Source organism: Haemorhous mexicanus, chromosome 1 (assembly GCF_027477595.1).
Source record: "Haemorhous mexicanus isolate bHaeMex1 chromosome 1, bHaeMex1.pri, whole genome shotgun sequence".
Classification (NCBI taxonomy): Eukaryota; Metazoa; Chordata; class Aves; order Passeriformes; family Fringillidae; genus Haemorhous; species Haemorhous mexicanus.
In genome coordinates this window covers 21,608,008-21,631,065 of record NC_082341.1, presented here as the reverse complement: position 1 = coordinate 21,631,065, position 23,058 = coordinate 21,608,008, and the positions used below count along the sequence as shown (strand labels likewise).

The window sequence follows — 23,058 nt, the reverse complement described above, 5'->3', positions numbered from 1 at the left end:
GTGAATTCCCTCAGATTTCTAAGCATTTTTAAATATATTACACCATCAATTCAACTTCAGAACAAGGACATCAAATAAACCAAAAAATAATGTAACAGCACAAGGTACAGAACAGTTCTTCTCAAGTGGGAGGCAGAAAAAAACCCCAAGTTCTGTAGAATACAATATATTCCTTTAAAAATAACTGTTTATATCCTGTACAATTGTGTGATTACTTGATAAAACCAGTGTTTTCCTAAGGAACGGATTGGCAATATCTGCATCCCTGTAACAACAGCAAAACTGAAAACTTCTATTTCTATTATTTAAGCTGCTTCAGCAGGTTTGATAAAAAATTTTGTTTAAACTTTTTTTGTTGCGTATCTTTTTCCCAGATAGGAGTAGAGATAAGCGTACAAGCCCAGGAAAAGACAGAATAGTACTGATGCTACTCAAACACAGATACTATGATTTGAAGGAATACTGAAGCAAATTCATGACATGAATGATAGAGTCACACTTTGTCAAACCTGCTAACAGTGTACCGTAAAAGAAAAAAAAAAGTAAGGAAAATATGAGGTTGTATGGGTTTTTAAAAATCCTGCTGCAGCACTAAGTGATGATGGTACAAAATTATCTAATAGTTGTTTTGTCACTTCAGTAAGATTTGCAAGAACTAAAATTATATCATAACCCTCATGAATCTGTTGAAAACCTTTCCCAGATAATACTCAAATTACTTTAAAAACATCAAAATAGAGCTATTGAAAAAAACGACTGAATGGAGACATTGCTACCAGCATATCCATGTATTTAAAAGTTTGCCGTGACGTTACATGTCACTGCTGCACACCTGGAAATGCTGCATGAATTCCACAGTGACAGCAGTGGAAACACTTAAACAGAACGTCATAGAAATTGCTATAAAGCTTGCATAAGCTCAGGACTTAGATGCTTAAGAAAAAATAAGAAAGAAAGAAAGAAAGAAAGAAATTTGAATACAGCAGCTCAAATACTGCAGATTTCCTGATCTAGATTTCGTAGATAAAAATATCCCGGAGCGCAGCCTCTTCGGGATGGTCCTGCGGCACCGGCGCGCTCGCAGGAGCGCACGGTCAGCGGCCTGAAGCTCTTCCCCCCGGATCCATCCCATTAACTCTAAACCTCATCACACCAACTCCGAACCGGACCCGGGGCCGGACCGCGCCAATTGCAGGGCAGCTTCAGCGCTGCCCAGCGCTCATCCTGCCCTGCCTTGCTCCCGCACCGCCTTTCGCCCGAGAACGCAAGCACGGTGCCGAGACCAAACCCGTCAGTCCCCCACTTTAGAAGGAGCCATTCTACGCCCCGCAGAAGTGGCACTGCCCGGTGAGCCCCTTTTCCCCCCGCCGCCCAGACACCCTCCCGCGAACGCTCCCAGGAGCTGAGTCAGGATGGATGGAGGGGCTGCTCTACTACCCCCGCGGGGACCGGCACCGGCCTCCCTGCCCCGGACGGGGCTGCGGCGGGGCCGCTCCCCCCGCTCCCGCCCCCGACCCACCTGAGCGGAGCGGGGGCGGGACGGGCTGCGCGGGCTGCGGCGGGAGCGAGGGGGCATGGTCCCCTCGGGCCGGGTAGGGCCCCGGCCCGGGGCTCACCTGCACACCGTGATCAAGTTCCGCCTCTCCACCGCGGCGTTGCGAGACGGGACGCTCTTCCTCCGGGCGGAGACATTGAGCCCCCCTAAGCCGAGGGACGCCATCTCCGCTGGGCAGGGCAGGTGGAGCCGCCGGTGCTGGCGCGGAGCCTTTGTTCCCGGCCTCCCGCTCTCCAGGATGCTACGCCTGCAGCCGCCGCAAGCGGACGAGAAGGAAGCGGATGAGGAGGCCCCCGTGCTTTCCCCGCTCCTCCTCCCGCTGCCCGGTCCCGGCGCGCCCGAGGCGGCGGCGGGTCGGGCGAGGATGCGCGGGGTCCCCCGGCGGGGGCGGCTCGGCCCCCCCGCTCCCGGCAGCCGGGCGGCCACAGCGCCGCAGAGCGCCGGCGCCGCCAGCCAATCAGCGCGCGGGGGGCGCGGCGCCGCCTGGCGGCGCTCCCGGGGCCGGCGGGAGGGGGGAGCAGCACCTGAGGCGGCCGCGGCGGGGGCGGCGCTCGGAGCGCCGATGGGGCCCTGCGGCTCTTCCCGCGTCTCTAAAATTGTGGTCTTCCTTTAATTGGTGTCGGTTCTCTCCCTTCTTAGCCCGTTGGCGTCTAGAATGTGAGAACTTCCCTGGTTGTAGCTTTTAGAGTGTGAAATGCTGTCAGTCCTCAATTAGGATCATAGAATCACAGGGTTGGAAAAAACATCTGAGATCGTCGAGTGCGACCTTTGAACACCACCATGTCAACTAGATGCCACTAAGTGCCACATCGGTTCTTGAACGCCTCCAGGACGTGACTCCATCACCTCGCTGGGCAGTCTGTTGCAGTGCTGGACAATGCTTTATGAAATATATCAGCTTTACAGGCCATGCTTGTGGGAATACGGGAATGAAGTGGGAATACACTTTGCCACCACACTACAGCTGACCCAGCTCTGAACTGAGGCATGCTTGGAAGAGCTCTGGCTACAGGTCTTTGCCTTGGCATCAAGACACAGAATTGCATGATGTTCATGTCGCTGGAAGACAGGAGGACAAAGCACTGCAGAATAAAGCCTGTCAGTAAACCAATTGTGGTCTGTGGCTGTGAAGGAGTAGATTTGGCTGGTTAGTTGGGGAGGTGTGAAACTGTATGGATTAATTTGATTTTCTTCGTTTATGGGAGGAAGTTCCCTTTCAGCCTAAGAAAATAATTATGTTTGATTTACAAACTTTATTTGTTTGCAATGAGGGTGAATGGTGAAATAAATTTTGGCGCAATTCTTTTTTCTACTGAGTTATGTACATAATACTCCTAAATGGTTCTGTTAAACTCCAACCTACCCATTCCTATAAACGAAACATAAAAATTTCTTTTTACTGACATGCAAATCCCCACTGGATTTTGGTTTTTTTGGAGACTCACTTGTAGATATGAAGCTTTCTGACAGTGAAACTAGAACTGTGTCCAACACAGTTGTGTTACATGAAGAGGAATTTTGTTGACATAAGAAGTTTGAAAAGTAGATTACTATATAGATAGCTATTTTTTCAAATGTAGTAGCATATAAACTTTTTTTAATCAAAGATATATCATAAATTGATTCAAGTATTACCACTTACCAAAACTTCCAAGATCATCATATATTACTTGATATACTGTATTCTCACCTCTCTCAACAGGTAGCTGAGTAAATTTGACATAATCTTTATCTTCCTTGAACTTGATATGAAATGGTAAGCAATCTGTTCTGCCTTCTCTAAAGTAAAGCTTCTTTGCTGGTGTGGTTTTTTTCCCAAGCATATTACCATTATATTTCACTATAAGGTAGTTCATCATTTTGTTTTTGCCTTTCTTCCTCTGTGCTCCAGAAACATCATAAAGAAGTAGAGGCACAGGTAAATCTGAAGGACAATATCCTTTACACACTGGAATGAGGAATAATACTTTTCAAATTAATTTTAGGTGGTTTTACCAGTACAAGATTGAAACAAGCTGTTGTTCTTTTTCTTTCAAACTATCAAGGGGAAATGCTGCATGTGTTACTTGTTGCCTCTCAGAAATTAAAAGCCTTTCTTCAGGCTTCTTTCTCTTCTCAGAGGCTTTCTTAAGGCCCATTGTTTCTGTAGCTTCTGGTAAGAGATTTGTGCAGATTGAGTAAACTTTCAATTAAATCCAAGCTAAGGCTAAAGTAGATTTAATCTCTGCAGATGAGCAATTTCATCTGCCAGGTTTGTTTTTCTTGAATTGATGATAAACATACTGGATAATTAATAATATGTAACCAAAAAAAACCAGGAGAACTTTTCTACATATATCAAAACCAGAAGTATCTTCTCACTTCACCTTTTCCCCAGAAACTGCAAGTTTTTATTTTTATACTTGAAAGAGATTTAAGATTAAATCAGACTTATCTGCTGGACCAAGCCTTAGGTTTCAATATTAATAAGTTTTAGTCCTCAAGTTAATGGATTTCCTCAAAAATTGTTGCTTTTTTTCAAACATAGTTTATCTTCCACTACTGTCTTATCAAAGTATAAAATGTAAAAAGGTCCTAGAAGACTTCAAAAGAATAAAAAATAATAATTTGAATATCATCAGCTGCTTTGGAAAGTTCAATAAGTTTATCAGGAAATATGCTGTGGTGAGTCTTGAATTTTTAAAGCCTCTCAGTAAGAAAAGTAGACTAAGGGAAAATCTTACTGCCTTCAATGGGAGGATAGAGGAAGAGGTTTTCTGAGGAGTGCGGAGGAAATGGACAAGGGGCAATTGCCAAAAGCTGCAACAAAAGACAGATATTGGGAAAAATTCTTGATGCAAAGATGTTTAAGCACTGGGGATGTGCAAGAAGCTGTTGGATGGTGCATCCAGGACAACTGATTCCAGCTGATAAAAGGAACCATACCATATGGCACTGTGCCCAGTGGTAAAAACTAGGGGAGAGAAGAAAGAAGCAGGGACATTTGAGTTACACCATTTGTCTTCCCAAGTAACTGTTCCCTGCTTTCCTGGGAATGGCTAAAGGTTTGCCTGTTGATGGGAAGCAGTAAATGTATTCCTTAGTTTCCTTTGCTTGCATATACTGCTGTGCTTCACTTATTAAACTGTCTTTAACTCAGCCCACAAGTTTTGCTTCTTTTCCAGTACAATTTTGTCTCTCCCATCCCACTGAGCAGAACTGAATAAGTGGCTGTGTGGGCCTTAGTTGCTGACCAGGATTAGTCCACAATTTGGCACTGTATTGTCATTTATAGTAGGAGAAAATTATCTCAAGCTATCACATAAGACTCCTCCAGTTAGGAGCAAAACACAAATTGGTGTGAGATGTGATATATTTTACTATTGCACTTTAGGGTAATTTTGAGTATACTGGTAGTACAGAACACCTCTCATGGATTCCAGTCAGCTGCCTGGCTTTGTATATGAACCATAACTAAACACAACATTTCACCTCAACATAAAGGAAGAACCTTCTCTATGTTGAGGGAAGCAGAGCACTGCCACGGGCTGCCCAGAGAGGTCAAGGAGTGTCCCTCTCCAGAGACATTCAAAACTCACCTGGACATGTTCCTGTGTCTCTTGCTCCAGGTGACCCTGTCTTGTCAGGGGTCTGGACAAGACGATCTCCAGAGGCCCTTTCCAACCCGAACAATTCTGTGATTCTGTATATGTAGAAGGCATACACACTTGCGCTTTTTTATTTCATGGTTTGAAATAATTTGGGCTTATTTTTTGCTTTGCTGGGCTTTTTTTGTTGTTGTTGACAGCATATCTGGGTATCTACAAATATGATTTACCAACAACTTTGTACTGAAACATGATAGGTACAATTTTAAGTTGTAGTTGCACATTTCCAAATTGCTCTATCCTATGAGAATTTTCAGAATGGGTCAGTTTTTCAGGTTATTTGTAGATCTTGCACTTCAGCATTATTGCTTATCCTTATGTCTTAGAAAATCTGTACAGGAGCCTTTAAAAGAAAGGTCTGAGGGCATGTTAGAACATGGAATTCCACCCACCTTCTTGTTTTGGCTTACTTCTGATACTTAGTTCTGTGGAAGGAGTGAAAGGAATTGAGGGAAGCAGAGTACCATATGCCTTTTTAGAGCATGCTTGAGTGACAGTCATGAACAGAAGGAGAATAAGAGCAAACCTGAATTTTACAAAATTATATCATCATAGTAGAGATGGCCAAGGAAAAGTAATATGAAACACTGAAATATGAAGTATGTTTGTGATTTAGGATTGGAAGGATGTAAATTTCAATCTCTGAGTTTTTAAACTTGTTGCAGGTTGGTTTAAGGCTGCTTGCCTGAAATGAGTAAGAAAGCAATATTTGAAGACATCATGACTTAAATAAACACTGTAGCTTTTGAAAGTTATGCTTGTGAGATTACTTGTGAGATTAATGAGATTACTGCTTTATGCCGTGGCACATAAAATTTGATTTGTGTTCATTTCTCTTTATTATTCTTTTTACATATTCTAAAGTTATGTTATTAAAAGTGATTACGTTTTTCCTTTGTGACTTAAAATATTTGCATTGCCACTTGGTGGCCTCATTTGATCAGTAATAGAAGATAAAAAATGCAAGTTAAGATCCTTTTTCTTCACGGGTGTGCAATGCAATTCAAATCTTGACATGATTTTCCTACACATGCAGGAACAATATACCCCTTTTTGCAATGAATAGATGGATGCTGTGGCAATTGCTGCTGTAGCTCTCAAGGGTCTGAATCACTGATGTCGGGGTGGTCAGATTTAAGAGTGTAAGGGTAGAACTTAAGTGAATGATTTTTCTCCCCATTCTTCCTCTCCCATCCTTGAAGTTTTATTGTTCCACACCCCTTCTCAATCAAAACAAGCAGAGGATCATGTCTGCTACCAATAATTTACCTTCTCTCTCTCTCTTTTTTTTTTTTTTTTTTTTTTAAGGACTAGGATTTTTTCTGACTTTGCTGTTTTTCTGTATTACTTTTGTGAAACTGTACCCCAAGTCTCTGTCCCTCTGTGGTTCCATAGTATTTGCATGTTTAGCTGTGTTACAAAATGTTAGTTTGTTGTTGCTGGGTTTTCTGGTTTAGTGTGTTGCTGGTTTAGTCTGGGTTCAAGGCAACCGAATATTTATTATATCATGCTTATGACTTACTCTTAGAAATCTTCTGCAGTGGCAATCTTCTTGTCAATTCCCCATGCCTTGCCAGCTCAGGAAGAGTGGGCTGGATGAATGGATGGTGAGGTGGATTGAGAACTGGCTGAATGGCAGGTCTCAGAGACACAGAGTCTAGCTGGACTTTCACTAGTGATGTCCCCCAAGGTTTCAATACTGGAATTGTTTAACTTCTTCATCAGTTACTTGCATGAACTGATGACACGAAGCTGAGAGGAGTGGCTGATGCCCTGGAGTGCCATGCAGGCCTTCAGAGGGACCTTGACAGGCTGGAGGGATTGGCAGAGCAGAACTTTTGTGTTGGTTTGACAAGAAAATCTCACAGATTTATATGTATGCTTGGCAGAAAGATTTTTGAATGTAGAATCTGACAAAGAATAGAAATGAAAGCAAGTCTTGATACAGAAGAAAAGAATTGCTGAGCCAGTTTTCCTCATAACTAAGAAGGCAAAGGGTATGTTAGTTAGAAGAGGTTTTTATGACTTGGAGCAAAGGATAAACCCACCTCAAACAAGAAAATGTTTTTACCAAGCAGGAAGATAGCACAGGCAAACAAGTCAGCAAATGTTACAAGCAGAAAAAAGGTCTCAGAATTTTCCACTGCAAGAAAACTGAAAAACAACTTCTAGCTTAAACTGTAACATCCTAACTTTTAGTGATTGGAGAACAGTAACATGAATATGGTAATTATAGTAGTTATGACAGGCTATAGGTAAAAGTTAAGTTATAGGTTGGTTCTTCTGTATTAAGATGCTCAGCAAAGAAAAGTATATAATGCATTGTAACCAAAATTAAAGGGTATTCAGGCTTGCCTGCAGCTGGAGGTGACAGCTGTAGGCACAGGCTCTGTCGCCCACAACCCTGGACTGCTGTAACATCTTGGATGTAACAAACTGCATTTTCAAGAGCCTCCTGGAGTCCCATATCTCTCATTCAGGCTCTTACTCTTTTGAAATTCAACAACGACAAATGCCGGTTCCTGTACATGGGGAAGAATAACCCCACACACCAGTACAGGCCAGGAACTGACCTGCTGGGAGGTAGCTCTGAGGACAAGCACCTGGGGTTCCTGGTGGACAACAAGCTGTCCATGAGCCAGCAGTGCCCTTGTGACCTTGAAGGCCATCCTGAGGTGCATTAGGAAAAGAATTGCCAACAGGTCAGGGAGGTGATCTTGCCCCTTTACTCAGCCCTGGTGAGGCCACATCTGGAGTGCTGTGTCCAGTTTTGAGATCATCAGTACATGGCAGAAATGGAGCTCCTGGGATGGATCTAGCAGAAGAGAACCAAGATGAATGGGAGACAGGAGCATCTCTCTTACAAGGAAAGGCTGGGAGAGCTGGGCCTGTTCAGCCTTAAAAAGAGGCAGCTGAGTGTTTATGCCTATCTGAAGGGAGGGGGTCCAGAGGATGGACCAGGTTCTTTTCAGTGGTTCCAAGCAATGGGACAAGAGGCAATGGGGAGAAACCAATGCACAGGAAATTCCACCTTAAATATGAGGAAGAGCTTCTTTATTGTGATGGTGACTGAGCATTGGAAGAGCTTTCCCAGAATGGTTGTGGAGTCTCCTTGCCTGGAAGGGAAACCACCTATTCAGAAGCTATCTGGATGCAATACTGAGTAATGGGCTGTAGGGGACCCTCTGGAAGCAGAGAGGTTGGACCAAATAACCTTCCAGCCTCAACCATTCTGTGACTGTGATTCTGAACCCAGTCAAACACTCTACTGGTTCAAGGCTAGGTACTGCCTCAGAACAAGTAAGTGCACTGTCACACTGCTTCAGTCTTGTGATTTTCTTGCAAAATCTATGCAGGTCTTTTTGCCATTGTATAGCTCCAGATAGCACCAGGTCCTCTGTCACACACTACTCAAGACATACTGCAAGCTGTAACAAAAAGACATCTAGTTAATACACAGATAATGATTTATGGCTAAAATATTGGATTCTTATAACAGTGCTTGACTGTCCTCTAAAATTATCATAGTAGATTCAAAGTTTCTTCATTCTTTCCTGATCTTAGTGGTTGTTGATTCTCTGAAGCAATATGTCCTTTCACTGCTTGGTGCCTGTTTGTGATTTTTTTTTTTTTTTAGCTATTTGCTCAGTTTTCTGTGATTCCTTAATGTTTTTATTATAAAGATTCCAGTTAGCCCCAGGGTGCCGATGTTCTGGATATTATAATTCTGCTGGTGTAGGTGAACACTGCAAATGTTTACCCAAAATTATATAGATGAGAAACATTGCATGCTTATTTCTCTACACAGATCACAATCTTCTGACAATTTCTACTGAAATACAAAGTAACAATTACATGTATCTGTATCAGGTATCATTGATCCTAGAATCATTAACTATTTGGGTCCACACCCAAGTAGCTACTGCTATTGTAGGAGCAGTACTCTTTCCCTTGTGGAGCCTTCTTCAGACTGCATTTCTGTGGGACAGGACCAGTGACTATAACCCCTTTTCTTACATGCCTTTCTGAATCTGTTAATAGCCCATCAGTACTGCCTCTTACCTTCCACATGGTGACTGATAACATCTCTTCAGGCAAGAGTAATGTGGGTTGTGTGTGCTGTTTTACAATCATCTCTATATCTTCTTCAGTATAGGATCTTGGCCTCCATCTCTCCTAAAATTACAGCTCTATTCCATTTCAAAGTTGACACTTTGGTCGTACTACACTCTGATTGGTCCAAAACATGTGTGTTGGTGATTACTCCTTAAAGAGTCTACTGATATTAGTAGTTTAATAACATTAATAGCACTTTCTACTTCCAGTGCTTTTTTTTCTCTAAAACAATTATTTTTGCTACTTCTATCTATATTTTTATTCCTTTGTGACACTGTTACATCTCAGATAAATAATATTCAATTATTTACTCATATGTATTTTTTATTTCATGGGGTTTGAATGTTTCTTATAATATGCTCCAGTTTTGATAATTTGCAAGTCAAAGTTTCTACATAACTGTGTTCAAAATTCCAGTCACCATTTCTACTCCCTCTGAAATTGTATTCATAAAAACTCTCGGTTTGTTGTACTCAATCACACGAAATTCATTTCTGGGTCAGTGTTGCAATGGCCCTTTAGTAAAAGTAGTATGTATGTTCTGCCCTCACATTTGTTTCCCACAATTTTAAAGTAGTGGAGACATTTATCTAATGTTTTCATTGTCTTTGGTACAAAATAATTTTCCACTGTCATTACAGGTAAACTCTATTATCAATAAAGAGCAGGGTGCTTACTAATTCCTTTGTTATGCAAGCAAATAGTCACAATTTTGAACCTAACATAATTAATAATAAAAACAAGAACAGGCAGACTTCACTCAGACAAAACTTTATAATTAATTTATGCTGCTTGTTTTAAAAGCCTTTCTGCTGGCTATAATTCTCATGAGACTTCCCTTATGTACTCTTAAATTTTAACAGCAACACTTATAACATTCTTGCTTCTGTTAGCTTATTTACCTTGCCATAGTTAAAATTGAAACTGGAACTATTTAGGCTGTTTCCCATTTATCACTTTATCTTGGTATACATAAGATCCTGCTTTGTTTATAATTGGAGCTAGTTCATCCCATTTACAGTTTAGACTATAAACTTGCATGAAAATATGCAATATGACTCACCATCCTCCTTGCCATTCTGCAAAGTAGTGGTTCATTCTTGCTTGTTTATTAGTGCATTGAGCATTCCTTCCCATCTGAGTTGCTATAGCAACATTAATCTCTTTCTGTGTGTTTAGATAGGGTCAGTAGCCATTCTTCAGTTAAAACATTGGGCAGACTATTTTTCTCCCAGGCATAGCTCTAAATCACATGAAAATGGGAAAAGCTGTGGCTCACAGGTCATTACAATGACAAGATGATGCAATATCCCAAACCTTTCTGTAATTTTTTCACCTTTTGGCTTAGTGCTATTTTTGTAGTCCCATCGGGCCATTCAGTTTACCTTGAACTGCAAGTTCACAGCAACATGGAGCCTTTCTTTTCTTCACAGGCTTCCACATAATTCCTTGATGATTTTCCCTGGAATATATGTTTCTTGTCTCAAATAAATTTATTGATTTAAATTGCATCTGGAAAATACAATGATAAATGCCTGCATGGTGGTACTCTTGGCTATAGCTTTCTTGACTGAACTACCTCAACCACCTTTGTCAGTGAGTCTAGAATTACGAAACCATGCTTACTCTCACTTTGCATGATATGTGAGACTAAGGTGGGACTGCACATATTCTGGTGTAGTCTGTATCTTAGCCTGCTGTCCTGGGTTTGGCCAGGATAAAGTTCATTTTCTTCTGGTGTTTCTCACTGATGTTTTGGCTGTTGCTAAGTAGTGCTTATCCTAAGTCAAGAGCTTCTTAGTGTCTCATGTTCTGCCAGTGAAGAGCTGCACAGGAAGCTGGGAGCAGGGGAGCACAGTCAGGACAGCTGACCCGAGATGGCCAAAGGAATATTTGCTACCACAGAAGGTCCTATAAGCTGGGGGAGTTGGCTGGGAGGAGCCAATTGCAGTGCAGGGACAGGCTGAGCATTGATTAGTGAGTGGTGAGCAACTATCTTGTGCATCACTAATTTCTCCTGGGTTTTATCTCCCTCTCTCTCTCTCTTTCATTATTATTACTACCATTATTGTTATTATTATTGTTTTTGTTGTTGCATTTTACTTTGCTCCAGTTATTAAGCTTTGCCTACACTAACCGTCATTTCCATGTTTTAAAGTTGCTCTATCTTTTTATACCTTGTTTTGTATACCTTGCTTTCTTCAGTTTGTTTGCAAGCTGGCTGTTTCTTCCAATGTCAAATCTACTGGGACTACCACAACCTTGACAAGGGTGTGTGCTTGACTATTATTCCAAGACTGCTACCTCTGTATGTTTCTTTTTGGTAGGCTTTTACATGACCTGCACTTTTTTCCTCTGTGCTTCTATTAACCTATGTTCAGGATTTCCTTTCCATGATAGGGAGGCTACCAGATTTCCATACTTTGGTAGCCAAATAGTTAAAGCTTGATGTATCCGGTCTGAAACCAAGTATGAAGCTAGGTCATTTCCTTTGGGTTTCTCTTTTAACAACATTAGCAGAGGTTGTGGCTCTGTTGCTTGTGCAGAATGAAAGCAGACAGCTCTTTTTTATTTTTCCCAGCATATCTAATAGAGGATTTCCCATACTTTTGATAAAAGCTGAAGCCATTTGTGAACCACACAGAATAACCTGTGGCACGAAGACAATAACGGAGCTTTTATCCGATGAGAGGCACATAAAAAGGTAAAGTGCACTTGTGTTCTTTCCAGTGGTTAAAAACCCTATAGAGTTAGTGATAAAGTCTTGCCTTATTCTATAGAAAGCTCTTATTTATAAAAGCCAGTGTGTATCCAGCTAGCCTAGGTTTGATATATACCCAGTTTTTACTTTTCCACTGATTGTGTACTTCAGTGGAGTATGTATGATATGTGCTTTAGTGGAGCATGTGTGATATGAACTGCTGCAAAGCAGCCTCTAGTGATGCTTATCCAAAGCTAATTGCCTATACTAATGCTAAACATGGTTTTTAATAAGGAATACAGGTTTTCCCCACAAATCTTAAGAATCTCAAAGCAAAATTATTTTATTTCTGTGTTCTTTAAACAGCACTGTGTAGATTGGTAGTGGCCAGCTGAACATGAAACAGTTTACAGTAATGTGCATCTAAAGGCCAGCATCTGAACTAGTGCAGTTTTCCTTTTTTTATTCTTTCCATTCTGTTTTTGTGAGATTTCTTCGCTAATTTGATTAGTGGCTTACTAATTTCTGCAAATATGATTCTCACAAAAATGTAAGCAGCTGCAAAAGTGAAACAAATGCAGTTTTTTCATGCATGGACTCTTATAGTCAGTTCTACCCTTTGCTGATGCCAGCATCACCATTCCTTTGACCCAAAACTATGTCTGAGTATTTCATTTTAGATTGTACCTGAGTTTTGACATGATTAGCTTTGAAACCTATGTTTTGAGTAATGCTGGCTACTTGTTGAGTATATTCCCAACCTTCCAGTTTTCCCATGTACAGACATATCATTCACGTGTGGTATGACATAACACATTCTGATGGTAATTTCATGCATAAGTGGTGTTGTATTTGATCTGAAAGTCTGGAGGAACATGGATAAAACAACATTAGTTTCTCTCACAGCTAGATGTTGTTATCAGCTCTGCTCTGCTAGTGGAATTGCAAAGAAAGCACTGGCTAAATCAGTAACAAAATAACAGTCAAATAAACTGCTTAGTGTTGCACGAATTTCAGGCACACAAACAACCTGAGAGATAGTTACATTATTTAAGTGCTAAAATCTCACTTTTAGCATTTTTTTTCTTTGCTTTTAACCCTGGACAAATAGGATGTTATAATAATAGGTCTCTGTACTAAGGTCTTGCTTGCCAGTAAACTTGTTGATGGTGGATTGGAGTCCTTCCTCTGCCATTAAAACATAAATTCTATTTTTTCACATTTTAAATTACAGACACACAAAACTTGAGGAAATTCTGTTACCCAAATATCCACTGTTTTTTGCTTCCTCCGGATTTTTAATAACAAAGCATCAATGACTTGCAGGAATCACTCCACCCTCACCTCCCACTGCTCAGGCCCAATTTCACAAACATCCGTAGCAAAATCTGTAGCTAATACATTTTGTTTCAACAAGGCTGTGCCAATAATTCCCTGGTGTTTCTAAAAGGGATCCTCCCATTCCTGAAGAAACAGGAGAAGGAGACTCTTGAACTTGGCAGCTATTTAACTGCAGGCAGAGATCTTAATACAGGTACTTGAACATCCATTCATGCATACAATGCAGCAAATTTATCACTTTCCCTCTTTCTTGGGCTACAGCTGGCACAAATATTTGTTGAGGAGAGTGGTTATTGACACTACAGTATCAATTAACATCATGGCACTAGTGGTAGTTAATGTTCTTCCCTTGACTACCCAGTACTGATATGGTTATTGGCCATTTCCATCGGTTATATTTTAATTTTACCACTAGACCAGGGGCAAATAGACAGCAAAGTCTCCCTAGACTTTGTTACTGAGAGGAAGAGATGATGTCTGAGGGCTTTGCTGAGAGGGACCTATTATTTTCTGTAGTTTTCATTCCTCATGATTTTTTATTTGCTTGACAAAAGGAGCCAGCAAGCAATTTATGTATTCAATTCCATTTTCTGAAATATTTGCCTCTTTTTCTCAAATTTTATTATGTTTTCTTCCTGCAGTTTCATTGATGTCCCCTAAAGGAAGATTTTATTATATTGCCCAAGAACATTTTGCAGTTACCATTACCACCTCTTTTTACATAAAGAGCTTAACCAACACTGAAGACTGTTTTTCCTTTTCTGTTCCTTTTTATTGTTTCTCCTTTTCTGTTCCTTTTTATTGCTATCTTAAATGGAGACTGTGGGTCATTTAAGGCTGTATTTCTGAAAATTACATTCTGTAATGTCTACAGTGTGTGGACATCTCCTTTTAGGAGATCCACAGAACTGGGATTTCCTTGTCTTCTTTCTTGCCTTGCCCATTTTCCTTGTCCATGCTGAAGCTGAATTTGCAGCTCTGTCTTTGTAGCTCTGCTTGATTCCCAGGTCTGATAATTACTCTTGATAGCTTAAGTCTTGTACCACTGCTATGTGAAATACTGTGGTTCTCTTTGATCAGATACATTCCCAGATGCCAATACCAACAATTATCCCGAAATTCACAGTATTTTACAATCTCATAGCATTCTAGCCAAGTCTCCTTGTCATTGTTCAGATAACTGTTTTGAGACATCTACCTACTAAATTTCTTACAAGAAATTTTTCCTGTAGTACAGCTGATAATCATACTCCATTCTGAGGCTGTGCAATCTTTACTAGTTAAGGAAAGCTAATCCTTTAGTCCCAAAAGCCCCATTTTAAAAGTTTCTGAATTCAGAGGCCTCAAGTTTTAAGCAAATACTCTTGCTTGCTCTGCAGTCAGGTCAGCTGCTATTGTTATAATAATCTCCCTCATTTTACAAGCAGCACAACCCAAGCAGGAGTAACCAGCAGGGTGCATTCTTTTTTTACCACTGTTTTGTTTCTAACATCATAACTAGATCATAAAAGCCAATTTTGTTGTCACTTTGACCTGAATTTTCAGTATAGTTGTGGTCTGCGTTTCCCCTATAACGTTGTATGTATAGTTGACAGTTGTGTTCTGGATGACTGGTGATGAACTAAAATGGCTTTCTGAGTGTGCAGAAATCCATCTGTGCAGTAGAGGTTTCAGGGTGTGTCTCCAAGTTAGTAAACGGTTCATTGCAGGAAGTATAGGGTACACGTAGCAACCAGAAACAGAGAATCTGCTTTTAAACACCATTAGACTAGTATTACACACCCAGATCCAAAGAGAGACAAAAGCCTGGATGTTCTTATTATCAGCTAGATCAAAACTGATGCAAAAAAGAGGTAACATTTTGGTAAGATTTGCCATTATTTCCACTCATATTTTGCTGATATAGAAGATATACATAAATATTTTTCCTTTTCTGTTGTTTTTCATGTCATTTTTTTTCATGTATTCATCTAAATATATATGAAGAAGAAGGGGATTTTCAGAGTTGAACAATGTAATTATTCTTTTCTTCCATTTCCTATCATTGTTTAACACTAATGTATAGATGAGTCATCTGATATGGCATGACAATCAGGTCCTTATCTGTATCCATGTGATCTATTGGGAGGAGATCAGTTTGCTTAGTTTACCATTATCAGAATAGCCACTACTATGAATATTGTGGTAGCACAAAGGGTGTATTGATGACTACCATGGTGGTGGCACATAAAAAGGAGCAAGATAACTTTTACTGTTCTTGCGGTTAAAATGTTTATGGGGAACATCTTACTATGAAATCTTGAGGTAAGCATTATTCTGCCTGCCCAACTTCACCCTTTTGTGAAACAGAGGAAATTGTCAGTTCTAGTGCTGGGTTAATGGAGCAAGGTGAACTCTGCAACAAATTAAATGCGATAACACAATCCAATCCAACCCCCAGTGCATGAAAAGACCACGCACTCATGATGACTTAGACTTAGCTTCATTTTTAGGCCTTAAGGAAACATGTAGACATGCTTTTCCTGAGAGACCTACTGCACTTGAATAGTTCTGTTTACTTGATATATGAATATAGGTGAAAATCTATCAGGAACGGAGGTCGTAAGTCTGTTCTGCGAAACAATGCATCACACCAGTATTCAGAAAGCAATTTTGTCACATATATATTTGGAACAAAATGAAGTACTGTATTTCAATAATTTTTGTTCTTGTAAACATACCATTTCATATACACATTAGATTATGCCGTTAATGTGTGAGAAATTTTTATGGTCCTGTCACATAGAGTAATACGCATCTTTCTTTCCTAATGTGTTGCCAAGGTGTTCCATAAATAACCTAGGCAGACACATTCTCCTGCCTCTTGTGCACCATACCATGGAATCAGTTTCATTATAGGACTTGGCCTGGTTCTGCTCACACCTGCTTATAACTTCCAGCTCAGCAGATGTCTTCATGAACTGATTGTCAGCCATGCGTGTTCACTGCAGAAATCATTCGTCTTCTTTAGGGTGTGGGATAATTTAGCAATATATCCACCTTCAGACACCACAAAAAGTCCTATAATGTCTTTTGCAAATGGCCCATGACATGGAGTCACTGCCAGGTTTTTTCTTTTCTTGGTTAGATAAAAGGCTTTTTTTGCATGCCAAATCCCATAGGTACTCACCAGAGGTAGTTTAAAAGAGATCAATTTTCTAAATTTGGTTCTTCTTCATAGTACTGACTATTCAGAGAACCCCAGAGGATGCTCCCATTGAGGAATATCAGTAGCATTTAATAAGCATACTTTGCCCACAGGGAATCTCTGGATCCTTAGGATATTTGCCTTAGGTTCTCTAATTTCTACTGGAACAGCAATCCTTTTATGACAGGTGCAGACAATGAATGCAAGGAGAGTAGATTTCTTCTTACAGTAGGAGGTATCTTGGTTTGACTAGTGCTCAAAGAAATGCTGAGAGTTGCTTTCTTGAACGTTTTCCATACTAACAAACACATTTGCTCTCAGTGAGTGGTGTTATGGCAACACAACTGTTCTGAACCAGGGCGAGCTGTTAATCATTCATGATTTATTGTTGACTATAAAAAGAAATTAAGGAATTACATTTACTGTCGTGGCACTCACACAGGGTCACGTGTCATTGCATGCAAGCAGAATGTAAAGTGCAGAGGTCATGACAGGGCTGAGTCAGGAAGGAGGATGTCTAGAGTGCAAAGAGTGAGGAAGTTGGTATATGAGCAGAGATCACTTTGTTCCTTCAATTATCATTTTGTGGTGCTGCAACACTGTCCAAATCCTTGTGATTCAAGGGTCCCCAGGAATTTGGGGAACCACCTGCCAGTCCTTCTCCCTCTGACCTGCAGTCTCTATCTTCTATTCTGTCTGGGAAGTAAGAAATCATGTTGTGATTTCACTGTCCACACAGGGAAGGGGAGGAACATTGAGGAAGACCTCTGAGGCTTGTTGATTAGTTGAGTATCTTATATGGGTGCTTTCTTCTGTTTCTTGGCAGGAAGGTCTGAATTTACCAATGTTACTCAAATTAGTTTGGCCATGATTAGAACTTGTTAAGTTTCACTGATTGCATTACTGTTTAATATGTTATGTCACTTTTACACAAAGTTTATACTTAGGCATCAGTAAGAAATAAATAAGAAAAATGCCCTGAAATCTGGATTTGCTACGCAAAGTCTAATAAATTCAAGTTTCAGTGGGAAGTGTATGGGAAAATGTTTTTCCCTTAACAAGGACAATATCTGCAGATAGAACTATAAACTTTGTTGCAATAAAAATACATTTTTAATGATTTTATGATGAATTTATGGAAATTAAGATTAAAGATCCTTTATGGAATTAAGGAAATGGGGACTTAGAGAAGATGCAGGTAGATTAATCAGACATAAGAGCATCTAATCTGAGTCACCAGAAAGACTGCAGGTAATTGCCTGTTCAGTTACTTTAGCCACAATGTAGCTGGCCACAACATAGAGAAATCTGAATTTCTAATTGCTGAAGTCTTGCATGGTGAGGAGTTATTTCCTCTGGTCTCTTTAGAACTGTTTCTTGCAAAACGATCGCAAGCAAACATATCTTGATATCATAACTGGAATCTTCTGGGTGAGTCTCCCTGGATTGTTGTCAGGCATCATTGGTGTTGACATGTAAGGTAGAAGTCTGGCACATGGCAGATGTTTCTGGAAGCAAAAATTATATGGGGGAGAATTACCTCTGTTGTCCATGGTTATGGCTGTTTGAAAGGTTTGGAGCTTGTGGACATGTGTCTGCACAGTATTCTATTGCCTGTAGAAACACATTTACCTTAGAGTGCACAATCATTTGTTTTACAGTAAACATCAAAAAGGAAAAAGGCAATTTGACTGTGGTTAAATACAACATGCAGAATGTGGTCACAGTACCATAATCAATGTCTTATGAGAGGATTACTTTTAGTCATTTGATCACAGCTATGAAATCCAAAGTCTAAGATCAAATATAATAAGTATACTTCCATACTGCCACAGAAAATGGAAGTCAAATTACTTACAGAAATAAAAAATATTTGCCTATTATTGAAATAACCCCTAGTTTGGGGCTGCTTTCCTAAAAAAACCCAAATCTTTGAAATAGTTTGTTGTAGGCGAGACTGGGGGTTGGCACAGTCTGGACGGACGGAGACGAGAGATCTCTGAAGCCAGGTTGTGGAACTTGCGGTTTATTGCGAAGGGCGTGGGTACAGGGCCCTGCTGGGAGCTGCCAGCTGCAGCTCGGAGCAGGCCCGAGAGAAGAGAGAGAATGAGAGGGTAATAACCTGAAAGGCAAGAGCTAAGAGCATAGAAAAGTGAGAGTAAGAGCGCAAGAGTAAGGGCGCAAGAGTAAAAGCAAGAGCAAGAGAACAAGAGCAAAAGCAAGAGCATGAGTACTAAGTTCCCGTTACAATACAATATATCATCTTCTGTGTTGAATATTCTGATTCTCACTAACCAATCTAGTACAACATACAAATCCTATAGCATTTACATACAGCCTATAAGAATCACTACATTACCATATTGTTCTACATTTTAAACCCTAAAAACTACTCTTCAGACCCCTTCTGCCAAGCTGGCAGGGTCTGCTCAGACCCTTGGACCTGCCTGCTTGTAGAGGGCATTGTTTCATCAAAAGGGGATTACCTTCAGCTAGCCACACCATTGTTTTCCTGATGTTCAGTAACTAAGGGATGTCAAAGCTTGCTTTCATTTCAATCTCGCTTATAGTTTCTATATTCTCAAAATCTTTTGCCAGGCAATCATATTTGTAAGGCTTTCCTGTTTCATCTTCCCCAATAGTTTGTGTGAAGAGGATAGTAATGTCAAAGATCAATAGTACCAATTCTGCCTAGAGGGGTTATAGGAATGGGGGGGTGGGGGCTGGGGGGTGTGTTTGTTTCTTTTGGTTTGACATTTTGTTTTTGTTGGGTTTTTTTGTTGAGAGATGACAAGCAACATTTGTGAAAGCAGCATTAAAATTTTGAAAGTACTGTGAAGTGAAGTGAAGTGGAAGAAGTTCTCCCTATTTGTTGTGGACAGGGAAGGGGTAACAGGTCTAACTTGTCTCAAAGACAATTCATTTTAGACATCCAAAAAACCTTCAAGTAGTTCAGATAGTCTGAAGTTCTCCATCTTTGCTTTTGGAAACTAACAGTGCAGGTACAGAATTCAAACACCTGTTAAGAATTTTATATGTAATATTTGATGTAATCTGAAGGAAGGAGGATGGACAGGACAACATTTTGACATTATATGTCTTCCACATATAATGAACTTTAGCCACAGAAATAAAAGCTTGAAATTCAGTATTACTGGGAAGAAGCTGAATGAGAGGTTTTTCAGTATCATAATTTCCTGAGTGATCTAGATGTTTCACAGATAGTGTGGAATAGAATGCAAGCATTTAGAAAATATGGCTTTGAATACTATTGTACAAGGAAATAAGTCAATAGCTTTGATTTCTGTATAAAATATAATATCAGTGCTGTTATATATTTCATATGTAGTGAGTTTGTAAACTCCTTTCCTTGTTTTTTAGGTGTTCAGCTGTCTGTGATCCAAGACAGAAGTGCAACCATTTTCAGACTTTTGAGGAAATTGCCTAATTTGAAGGAAAAACCTCAAAGAAGTTGATAAAACTGGGGTTCTGCAAGTTAAGAAAAGTTGCAGACAGAAGTAAGTCTCTTGAAATGGAGTTAAGCAGCAGTTTAGGGATTCAAGAGAAAAAAAAATCACCACGAAAAGAAATAAAATCCTAAGGGAAAAGCAGAGCTTTGGAAGACAGCAATTCAGTCTCAATGAGGATCCATTCCAGGGGCAGTAGAAACCAGCTCTACCCTACCTCACTGAGGATTTCTTGGCCCACAAAGATTTTCCCTGTTTCTTGCTTATGGGCATTGAATACAACAACACTCAGTTTAGTATTTCATTAATTCAAGTTATCAAAAAATGGTAAGGTGTGGTAACTAATCAGTAACTGCTGAATACTTTTAAGCTGTGCATATTCAGTTTACAAAGGGCTCTTTGTGTATGGCAAACAGTGGCTGTCCAATCAAAGCCATTCAGAGAGGGAAGGATTACTTGTACTGTTACAATGTCACTAGACATATCCTTGCCTAGAAAAGTTATATGAACAAAAATTGGACATCATAATATTATATATTTTATTCAGATTTAAGTAGGAAAAATGTTTTCCACCTGCACAAAAAGTAGTTTTGTTTCTCTTTTCCCATCAGTTTTCATTTGTAAAATAAAGTCCTGAACATTTTTAAAGCCCTGATGTTCCATATTATATTTCTTTAAATTAATTTTTCTAACTGTTGTAATAATACAATTTTAAATGCAACTATCCATCAAGTAATAATTATGTTTTCAGAAACAAGACTGAGTTTGTAAAGCTGAAAACTAGCACATTAGAAGTAGGAATCCAGTGATATTGGTTTGTGGCAGTCCTCCTTATGAGAATAAAAAATTAACTCCAAATCAAATCACAGACAATAAGAGTGGAGTTTTTAATTTTAAAACATCCTTTTCAGAATAAACTTTCCTTTTAAACACAAATATAAGCTTGATGTTTACTTGATTTGTTCTCATGCTTCGTCCAGGAAAATTAAAATGTCCAGCAACTACAATTGGCATTATCCTGTAGCTGAGCATACAGCATAGTTAAAGGAAGACAAAATTGTCAGTTTCTGACAGTGTAATAATTCCCTTCATATAGGACAATTCTCATTGATAGAATGGTATTCAAGCTGGCAAAATTCCTTTACAGAGTATTATTCTTTTCCAGCCCCGATTAACAGGCTGCTGAAATAGGGCAGGAGTTCTAGTACCATAAATCAGAGGTTCTTCACAGGTGTTCTGATCTATGCTAGGCTTGAATGTCGCTGGGGAATCATTCCATAAGTCCTGCAATACTTTCTAGCATTTTGCTTACCTGGCTCATATTAGAAAATCCAACTTTCCATCTTTAAAGTAAATAGAAGAAAAAATTAGTTTGTGTGATTTTCTCTGGCCACAGTATATGCAGATGTTGAACTATTTGCTTCAGTTTCTTGTCTTGTTTGCTAGTTTTGTTAATAAGTATATAGAAAAAAGTTTAGCTTTTCTTGATATTGTTTAGAAAATTATGAAGGCATTGTGCCATCATTTCACAGCCATTTGTCTCTGATATCAAAGTTAGAGTAATGTCTCTGTGTCAGTAGTTCCAATCTCTAGAGTAATGTCTCTATGTCAGTAGTTCCAATCTCATCTGCCAATTTGTGATGTGCTGGACTGCATCAGATAAAAACGTGCATAGATCCAATGTGTGATTTGTGGGATGAGATTTTCTCAACATAAATTATTTTTTAGAAGCATAAGTAGTTGAAACTCCACCACAAAGCCTGAGAACCTTTTTTTTCAAATGCCTTTTTTCTGCAGTTTCAGAAACCCGTATCTCATGATCAGTTTGCCGATAACATATTAAGACAATTTGACACAAGAAGGGGGTTGGGTAAGTAAATTTAGATAGTTAAAAGCATGGAAACAGTCTGAAATAATCCACAGTGAGTATGGTACAGCATGATCTGTATATTCCTAATTTAACTGCAGTCCAAAAATTATGTTACGATAATGCAAACTACAACTTAAATCACAGAGTTATAATGAAAAGTCTGGTGAATAGTCTGTAAGAACACTGACTCAAAGGATGATTTAAGGTTTAGTTTATTGTGTCAATACAATCTCTCATGGTACTGAAGTGCCCAAGAGAGGTTATTTAAACCATGCATTTATAACATATGTGAGAAAGGCATTACTGTGCTACAGTCTACAGAATCAATGTTGACCGAACATTTCAAGGGGCCTATGATCATATTTCAAACACCCAAAAAGTATTTATGCTTGAAAGTCTAAAAAAGATGTGTGAATATAATGTAGACACAATACAAGTATGTTAGGCAAAGGGAATTTGGCTACTATGTTAACAAAGAGGGGATTAAGTAAACCTTATGAATATATGTAAGTATTTTCACATAGAAAATATATCTGATGATGCAGAGCTTCACAGAAATTGTAATATCCAAGAGGTATTCTATCTTCAACTAAACAACGTCTGTGAGGGGAAATGGAGCATAGAAGCAGTTAGCCAATAGGCATAACAAACTTACGACCACTTGTAATTTTTAGTGTAAAATTAGAAGAATTTCCCTCTTGTACAAGTATTGCTTTAGACAAGGCCTACTTACCTGACCTCATGAGTCTCTTTAATAAATTTTCAATTAGCTAAAATCTCTTAAATCATTTGCTCCATCTCAATAAAGGTAGCTCTTTGAGCTGCAGTTGTCATTATCTTCATAAAATCCCACTGATCTACTGTTGGATGGGACTGAAATGGACATGTAGCAGAAGTTTTGACAGTCCAGGTGGGTGAAACTTATCAGCCGTTCTTTATTTGCTTCTGCAACAAGGGATTTGAATTGTCCAACAGTTCCCATGTTACCAGACCTCTGCTTCTTCTAATCATAGTATAACAAACTGGGTTGAGAAGGAATTTTAAGTTGTTTATGAGCCTTAAATAACTCAAAGGTCATAGATTGGTCATCTATGTTTAAATCCCTCTTCTGTGAGAAATTTTGTGACTAGTAAGTAGAAATCAAAAAAAACCCCTTTTCTTTTGTCTTGAACTA

General features: G+C 39.5%; 2 protein-coding genes across 3 annotated transcripts in view; one reads left to right on the top strand and one right to left on the bottom strand.

Annotated features, from left to right (window-relative positions):
* RUNDC3B (RUN domain containing 3B) overlaps positions 1–1,945 on the bottom strand; it is a 53,012-nt gene extending 51,067 nt beyond the window's left edge. Inside the window, exon 1 of the mRNA XM_059842702.1 lies at positions 1,617–1,945. Within this exon, the coding sequence (XP_059698685.1) occupies positions 1,617–1,720 (104 nt within the window). The 5' untranslated portion in view covers positions 1,721–1,945. The remainder of the gene's footprint in view (positions 1–1,616) is intronic.
* Positions 1,946–11,811: 9,866 nt separating this feature from the next.
* ABCB1 (ATP binding cassette subfamily B member 1) overlaps positions 11,812–23,058 on the top strand; it is a 48,225-nt gene continuing 36,978 nt past the window's right edge. The window contains exons 1-3 of one of the 2 annotated variants that reach the window (XM_059842686.1): positions 11,812–12,022; positions 19,929–20,065; positions 21,812–21,884. The gene's annotated coding sequence lies outside the window, so the exon portion shown is untranslated. The remainder of the gene's footprint in view (positions 12,023–19,928; positions 20,066–21,811; positions 21,885–23,058) is intronic. The other variant, XM_059842676.1, reaches the window with a different exon arrangement.